Source organism: Gossypium hirsutum, chromosome D12 (assembly GCF_007990345.1).
Source record: "Gossypium hirsutum isolate 1008001.06 chromosome D12, Gossypium_hirsutum_v2.1, whole genome shotgun sequence".
Classification (NCBI taxonomy): domain Eukaryota; kingdom Viridiplantae; phylum Streptophyta; class Magnoliopsida; order Malvales; family Malvaceae; genus Gossypium; species Gossypium hirsutum.
This window is the reverse complement of record NC_053448.1, coordinates 54,684,698-54,693,668: the sequence shown is the minus strand read 5'-3', so window position 1 is coordinate 54,693,668 and position 8,971 is coordinate 54,684,698. Positions and strand designations below refer to the sequence as shown.

General features: G+C 34.8%; 1 protein-coding gene across 2 annotated transcripts; it reads right to left on the bottom strand.

Annotated features, from left to right (window-relative positions):
• Window positions 1-458: 458 nt before the first annotated feature.
• LOC107946599 (protein MICRORCHIDIA 7) lies at window positions 459-7,708 on the bottom strand. Of its 2 annotated transcripts, none has more exons than XM_016880998.2 (20): window positions 6,855-7,708; window positions 6,381-6,455; window positions 6,221-6,255; window positions 6,057-6,135; window positions 5,815-5,907; window positions 5,631-5,715; window positions 5,033-5,108; window positions 4,284-4,412; window positions 3,853-3,951; window positions 3,638-3,739; window positions 3,100-3,261; window positions 2,913-3,008; window positions 2,604-2,655; window positions 2,391-2,502; window positions 2,234-2,307; window positions 1,728-2,104; window positions 1,459-1,550; window positions 1,284-1,371; window positions 1,061-1,183; window positions 459-845 (listed from the first exon to the last, which is right to left on the bottom strand). In XM_016880998.2, the coding sequence occupies exons 1-20, from the start codon at window positions 7,312-7,314 to the stop codon at window positions 747-749; spliced, it is 2,508 nt and encodes an 835-aa protein (XP_016736487.1). In that variant the 5' UTR covers window positions 7,315-7,708; the 3' UTR covers window positions 459-746. The 2 variants fall into 2 exon arrangements, with proteins under 2 accessions (XP_016736487.1, XP_016736488.1); XM_016880999.2 differs by having other exon boundaries at window positions 2,258-2,307; window positions 6,855-7,650.
• Between the last annotated feature and the right edge of the window lie 1,263 nt (window positions 7,709-8,971).

Here is an 8,971-nt window from a genome sequence, read left to right as displayed (position 1 = left end):
AATAAATAAAAGTATCACTTTGTCATAATATTATATAAATGTATGTCCTAAGTAATATTATATTCCAATTATCTTAGCTTCAGTATTTTGTTATTAGCACAAAGTAATGTTATTATTACGGGGCGGGGGGATCAATGAATGGAAAGGTGCAGTAGGCCCTAAGCCTAAAGACAGACAGACGAGAAGAGATCAAAAAGACTCAGGGGGGGATTGGCACTTTGGCTTTTCCATGTTTTTGGGGTTTTAATTTATTTGTGTTCAAAATTAGAAAAGATAACTTCTTGCTATTAATTCGCCTGCAAATGGAGATTTGTCTGGACGCCACCCAGAAACGCACTTAATGCCAAGCCAGACAGACAGACAGCCAGAGAGAGGCTACCACCACCCAATGCCGCTTGCCTTCGCCAGGCCTTTTGCAGGCGACTTTAGTTATTAAAACTTAACCGCAATCCAACATCAAAATCAAAATATTCCCACCTCAGTAACAAAAAGAGTTATAAGCTGGCAAACTACTCAGTAACCTCCTATAACTATTAAAAAGTAAAAAAAAAAAAAAGGAAAATACTATATGCATAGTGTATTTGGATTGCTCGACAACCCAAGCTCAAGTATCAAAGCGTTTTTCAATGTACAATGGCACTACTCATACGTTAGGGATGTGAGAATATGGGGCAAAGTAACAAAAAGAATATAGTTCACGAATCACTTCGGTTGCTTGCTAGCGGAAAAGCCGATAAAATAGTGCTCTACAGTAGCTCTCTACGCTCCTGCTTGATGTTGGGAGTTTTCATCTTCTCCAGTATCTTAACTTTGTCGAGCAACTCTTGGATGGTATCCGATGCGTCCTACAATGCCCCAACCATTCTCAATATTGTTATCCCTTCCAGGGAAAAGTGAATATTTGATTGGATGAAACCAAAACAGATAAAATGAATGAAACTCATGCTTTTGTTAGCCACCAAACAGGTGCAGGGAAACCAAAGAATGAAGCCTTAAGATTCATTCACAAGTTTTACTTGGGAAATGAATCACATTAGATAAAGGGTGGACAGATCATCACCTTTAGCTTTTTTCTTAACTTCTCTTCCTCTTTGTCTCTTCGATCTCTCTCCTCCGAGAAGATGCTAATGATACTTTCTTGTTCATTGTTCAGTTGCTCAATTTTTTTCAGCGCCTCCGCCAGCTGATATACAATAAATAAACAAAGAGTGTAACAAAACCAGACAAATTATACCAGACAATTCCTTGCATTCTACTTAAGCTAGTTGGAAATTGGAGCATACCTCAATTTCAAGTGACTGGCACCGGTTTCTTTCCTGTTGCAAATCATCATGCAATTGTTGTTGATGCCCTCCCTCATATTTCTCTAATCTACAAAACATAGTAGTATCTTTTAGGTTGAAGTCATGTAATCCTGAAACCATTAATGATACAATATAATAGATATCTTCTAAAAACCTTTCTTTTAATTCAGAATTTTCCTGTTTCAACTGCTCCAGAATATGCAGACCAGTCTGGGAATGGCAACGCTCATCATTGAGACTACGCTCCTGCTAGTTCAACAAAGTGATTATTGAAAGGACCATTTTTGCAGACAAAAAACTATAACACAAATATAACACATCTGAATGCTTGTATATAAGAATGAAAAAAAAGGCCAGCATGCAGATAAAAAAACATCGCAACGAAAAAAGTTGAATTAAAGATAAGAGATGCATAAAAATAACCTTCGACTTTGATCGTGTAACAAATTTTTGACTGCTCCCATTAGCTTGTCTCTTGGGCAAGACCTCGCACACATCATCGCTGTCATCCTCTGCAGAAGGAGAAGATGTTTCAACTGAGCTTAATCCTTTTCCAGGTCTCGTGGTGACCTTTGCACTGCTATCCATCCGTGCCGTTTTCCTATTTTCACCCTTGCTAAACACATGACCATTCCCATTTCCACCATCCACTGCTTTAGGTAATTCCTGACATTCTTTTCCTTTTTTATTCCAATTTGAGGGTGAATACAACTTGTCCAAGTCTGTAGGTCTCTTGGTGCTGCTTGTACTCTTCTTATTTGATTGAGTAGATTGTTGCGCATCATGATCAGAAGAAGGATCTACAGGATCAAAAGGTTAGACATCAACCAGGGATAACTTAAAGTCCACTGTCCACAACAAGCTTAACTTTTAAAAGAGAGAGAAAAAGAGATAGATCACATAATTGAAATAAGATTTCAAGTGCACACCTTTGCCTAAAGACTGTTCTATACCTTTCTTATTACGCCGTGGAGCATAGCCAATTCTATGACAATTGGTGGTCCTAAAATGAAGTGAAAATCATTAGAAATTAGTTTGGATCCAAAGCAGCAGTAAAAAGAAAGGGTTACATTGTTGACAACAAACCAGTAAAGTTTTTGAATTTCTTTTAGTCGTGTTTCAAGTCTAGAAAGAACTGTTGTACGCTCAAAACCCTGCTTATCATGAGCTGGCTCAACAAAATTAGCCTCCAAAACACCTTTCATAAGAAGTAAGCACATTAGAACATTTTATGGCCAACTCTGCACGTTAGGATATATAAGTAAACTAACTAGGGTGTGTGCGTTGCTGAAAACATACCTATAACCCCACGACCATCACTCCCAGCAGCATTCCAAACCCTCCAAAAAGGCTGGAGAAAGAGATTTAAAGGACGAATTAAGCAAGAGCATTGTCAAAAGGAATTATGTGGATGGTAAATTTGACTACTATGTTAAGCAAAGTGCAAAAAAAATCCTGTCATTAAATACATCATTAAAATATAAGCAAAATAAAAGGAAGACCCAGTGTAGAAGAAAAACATCACAATTTAAACTGCCAGAGAAAACAAAGGAATATGTATAAGGAATCTGTGCGATACATTGTATGCAAAACAAATATAAAGCAAACCTTGATGAGTCGGTTTTTATGATAAACATTGAAACCTTGAACATCAATGTGATATTTGGCATCTTTCACAAAACCAATGGTCACCAAAGCAGCCAGCTGATAACAAAAGTGCAAGAAAATCAGGCATCGGACAAGTATGTAGTGAAGGAAATAGAAGATAAACATAATACTATTCAGTACTTATTACATTCAAATCCTTAGGAGCCCCCTCTGCACTGGGATTTGGTCGATATGTTATCATCTCAGTGAGCATCATATCATTCACTATGTTGTGGTGCTCAACATCTTTCCCACGTAAAATGATTCTGAAGTTAGGTGGAAGTCTCAAATAAAGTATTGATGCATAACTCTGCCAAAGGAACACAGAAAATAAATCAAATAATATAAGCCAAAATTTAGATGTGCTATCTCAAGTTAAACATGACATCAGTTAAAAGCAAGTAAACCATCCAAGCTTTAAAAATCTTCATGTTTTAACCAAGAAAGAAATACCTGCAGGTTCAATTTTTGAAAAAAATTTCCAATTTCACCTTTCCACTTTAGATTTCAATATAATAAAGTAAAATTTCCTTCCCAAGGATAACAATTAAAAGTTAAAATTTTTGGATATTGCTGAATAAAAGGTCCAACTCAACAGCTATGGCATGATAAAACACAAAGAGCCATTATCAAGGGTAAAAATCGTAATTTGTGCCATGGTAAAATAATAAAGTGATGATGGTTACCCTCAATGAATGTCTATATGTCAGAAAGTGCCTAGAGTTTGGAAACTCTTTTGCCATTTGTATATTTTTCTCATCACGGTTAACACCTCTGAGTTGAATATCCTGCCAATAATAATTCACTCCCATAAGTTGAACATCACAAATGCTTTATATCATATTCTGCTCGCCTTAGATTTTTAATAGTAAAGACAAAGTCAAAGATATTTGAGACATACATGCTGGTCGGCATGAAAATCAAGCTCCAATAGCCCTTGGTCATCCTCCCAGAGATTATAAATAATAATTCGTGTGCCATGGTCTTTCATAAGATTGAACTACAAGCAGGAAAAGGAAACAATTTATCACAAACAACAAACGGAAAAGCGTAAAGCAACTAAAGATTAAAAGACAGGTACTGACAACCAAACTGATAATGACAAAATATGGACAAAAAGATTATGTAAACTTATATATTGACAACAGTGCAAAGTAAAGAAAGAAAAGATAGGTCGGAATATGAGCAACTACTTTCCGAAACACCACAGCAACAATCATCTTTCTACTGGCATCAAAATGCTTGTTCCCTTCTGCCAATCAAAAGGATTTTTAACACAAAATAACATTTTTGGACCCAACATAGAAGTTGTGAAAAATGAACCACAATTACCTGACGAAGGAGGTCTGCTTCACTTGAAAATGGAGACCACTGTACTATAGTTTCCGCATTCCTATCCCAATCACTGACAGTAGATCGTGTTGTCTTGCTCCACTCATCTTGTTTCCATTCATAATCTAGCTGTTCAATTCAACCCACATAATCATTAAAGGGCTCAACTAGAGCACAGTTTCTGTCATAGCGTACCAACTATAAGTACATAAAATATCAAGCAAAATAGAAATATGATCCAAAATTGATCCCTACTTTCTCTTTTCTTTTTCTATAGTGAAATTGATGATGATACCAAGCATGAGTTGAATTAGGAAAATAAAAAACAGAAATGCTTGGCGAAATTATTTAAACTTTAGTTTTATGCATGCCATTCATAGAAACACCACCATAAATTAACAACCTCTGCAGTGAATAATGGGATGAAGTAAATCACAGATTAGCCCAATAACATGGAGTAATGAATTGATGATTTATTCACTTAAGCCAAAGAGGAGAAAGAAATAATGTCACTAACACAAGAAAACTGAACCAAAAACAAATCTTAACATAATTCTGTCAAGTTTGCATGTCAATGAAAACATAAGTTCCACAATAGAAATAAGTCTACTTCTATTTCATTGAACCCATATCCACTTGGCTATAAAAGTTATAGTGCTTATCTTTTGTGTTTTCATGTCCCACTCCATGCAATGACATTTACTACCAGTATTTTCATACAGACAACATAAGGTTCTAGTTGACATTACCATGGGTACCACAATGTCTTCCTTTCCTGTGCTTGTCAAAAACGTGTAGGACAACAGTCCAATGCTCTGTGTGGGGCTAAAAACAAAACCAGATAATATGATTACTTGCTGCAGTGACAAAAAAATGAAAAGCAGAGTAAAAGAGGAAGCAGAGGAATTTTGGCATGTCAAATATAAAAGTGTAGCATAAAATCCAATAAATGATAGCAGATATGCTTGAAGAGAAAGCAACCAAACACAAACTCAGATATTTGAAAACTACTGCCACTGCTACAACAATGCATCAGTGTTAATATGGACAGGGATAAGTTAAGGCGAAGATTATTAAACACACCCAGTATTAACAACCAAAATGTTCAAAACTGAACAAGAAACCATAGAACGATATCTATTTACCCACTGAAAACTCCCATTCTGCACAACTTTAACCACTAGCACCTTACTGGTGAACCCAGTCTAACTCTGATCACTCTGTTTGATCTTACATTCAACATTCCCAAGTAACCACAATAAACAGTTACTATTTTACCAATAATCGAATAAAAACAATTGAATTAACAAAGATAACTCTAGTCCAAAATAATGAAGAAAGACTAACCGCTTTCCATTTTTTCCACAACACCGAGAAAATACAATAACATCTGCACCAAGCCTCATGGTACTAGTCTTGAATCCATTTCCATCTGTAGAAAAGGAATAGGGATATTAAAAATGTTCTATGAGAAAGACAAATAGGCAGCTAAAAAGTATCTCTTTTCCAAATAGAAGAAATTAGTAAATACATTGTCCAATGGTGTTTGCTATTTTGCTTTTTACAGAATATCCAAGGGACATGCACTGACGCATTTTATCAGGATCCATCCCACCACCATTATCTGCAATGAAATGTGATGAACATTCAAAGCTTTACCACGTTATGAACAAAAAAAAATTGAAAATCTTAAGGAAACTAAATACTCATTGAAAAAAAACTATTTTCAGTAGCACCTTCGCACATGTAGAATAAAGAACTCAAATGAAGTACCTTCAAAGACCAACATTTGACTCCCATCCTTCTTACTTTTGAGCACATCTACATTAACATATGTAGCTCCATTGCAAACCTGAAATCAGAAAACTAATATGCTTGCAAAACTGGAAAAAGGAAAGCAAACATCACACACTAGGAAAGGTGTTGGTGTTGAGTACCTCATCCAAAGAGTTGTCCAGAAGTTCCGCAAAAGCTGGAGAAGTGAAATTAAAAAACATATCCAAAGGCCAGAAAAAAAAAAGAAAATGTTAAAAGAGAAAAATAGCTAAAATGCATAGCAAATATATGTATATTATATATATGTTATGACAACTCTACCTCCAAGGGCCCATTTATGACTCGTTGCATTGGAATGTAGAAATTTTGGATGAACCCTGACATGATCCATGCCACCTACAAGTCAAACGTAATTAAGTGAAGAAGCATTGAACAAAATCAACAAATAAAGAAAAAAAAAACAGAGATCAAACAATCATTCGTTTACGCCCCGCATGATTTGAATTTCCCAACAAATTCAGCAATTTAAAAAAAGTGATCCAGGTATAGAGAGGTAAGCATATTCATCAAACAATGCAAAATTCAAAATGCATATACCCCAACGAATTGAATATCACTCATAACTCATAGAATTTCATCTTCTGATGGCAACATACAGTATCGTGTACTAAAAAAAGACTACAAAAAATTTTCGTGCCAGTAGGTTCCAAATTTGGAACCATATTAATATCGCCATCTTGCAAGCAAGATATAAAACTAAACTTATAACATAGCATAATTAATCAACAGTTGTACCTGTAGATAACTCCCAAGCGCTAGATGGAGCTCCTTCATAATCCCCAGCCTTCCAGAACTGCTTGCAAAGCACACTTGAACTTGGACTCAAACTCGCACTTGCCGCCTGTTCCAGCGGGCTCACCGTCGCAGAAACCTCCGCAGCCGCCGTATCATAGGCTAACGGAATAGGAGCCGGATCTTCCGGCGGTAGAGGAGCCAAAAACCCCAGCGGTAGCACAAAATCGACATCATTCACCTTCCGCTTCTTCGAAGCCCTACCTTCAGGTCCTTCCCCTGCAGAAACGACACCGTTTGGGTTATCGTTCTCGTCCAGATCGTCCGAATCGCTCGAGTCCGAATCGCTGCTACTGCTGCTGAGCTCGATAACCAAGGCAGATTGTTCCCGCACAACGCCGCTTAGTTTCCGTCTTTCCGCGTTTAAAGTTTCCATAATCTCTTGCTTCACGCGAACGTTCATTGTTTAACCGCCAAAAAAGATTAAAGGGGGAAACACAACCGAAAATTCAAAAAAGTAATAGAAAAAAAATGATTCAATTTTCCAAGATTTCCTAAGCAAAGCCGCTTTTGCATGCGATAATTGAAAAGTTAGAAGTTTAAAACAAATGCAGATTCTGGAGAAAATTTTCTCTTTTAGTTTCGCTTGGAGAACAAGATTCGAAGAATGAACTAACTTGGATTGAAAAAAGGTCTAGTAATAAATAAAGAAACAGACTGCTGGCGATGGTGTTGGCGTTTGGGCTTCTGGAGTAAGCCGAAAACGTTGATTTCCAGTTTTTACGTCGGCTACTCGGCTCCCCCGACGGTTTTATATTTTCAGTTGTTTATTAATGGACCAGAGCCGAAGCCTTTGCGGCGCCAACTATCTGAGTCTAGCTGTAATACATGTGACCTATATTTGGGCCTCATACTTTAGGCCCATCTTCAATAATGTGTATTTTTGTTTGGCGTGTATAATGCGGAAAATGTACTTTACAATTAACACTTACGTGAATAACGTAACAACGTAAGAGAATATCTCGATAACAAAAATTTAGATCTTAGAGTATCTCGATGACTAAAATTTAGATCCTGATAATATTGATGTGATTTGATATTTAATATTTTTAATAATCATATCTGTTTTTTTATTATAATTTAAAAGAATATAATAAATTTTATATTTATTAATATATAAATTTAAAATGGCACTATATTAATAATCGTGTTAGTAATTTATAAAAATTAAATTAAATTATTATTTCATATGTAAAATTAAATGTTAAATCAAAGTTTATATATAATTTTAATATTTATCCCAATTCTTTCTCTTTTATTTTGTAATTAAATTTATTTTTTAAAAATATTTTAAACATGAATATGAGAAACTAAATATAAGATCACAATACACGTATTCTCAAATTTAATTAAACATGATTTATATATTATTTTAATTTTGTTTAATAAGGTGAAACGAAAATTGAAGGAAGAGAAAATTAGACATATAAAAAATTAAACATGCTTTAGTGTCTGATAGGATCATAGCTAGTAAAACTATATATGTTTTATTAAATTACAAGTTATTGTTTTTCTATTAATATTAAAATTTAGTTTATCATTAAAGTTAAAAAATGCTAATTAATGTCAGCTTGCTTTCATTATGTGGATCATCATAAAGTAGAATCCGTCTTCAAGTTGTATGTTAGAGTTGAGTGGCTAGAATTTTTATTAAATAAAATACAATGGTAAAATAAAATAAAAGTAAAATCCATATAGAACTATACTTCTTTTATTTTACATTAATTAGAATATGGTTTTTCAACCTTACTACACTTCATCTATTTAACATTGATTAGAATAATGTTTTTCTAACATATAAATAGATGTAGTTTAAACTCCTCTTTTATCATTCAAATTCGACGTTAGTGAATTTTCTTCTTCTCTGCTCGTCGTTTTTTCCCGAAAGGATTTTCCACATAAATCTGTGTGTTATTATTTTTCTTTCTTTTTGTTTTGCAATCGTTCTATATTGTCATTATCAATGTTAGTTCTACAAAATGGTATCAGAGCTTTTCGGGTTACTTGTTTCAATCACAGTAATGGCGATAATGAATTATGATATTCCGTTATTGGATCAC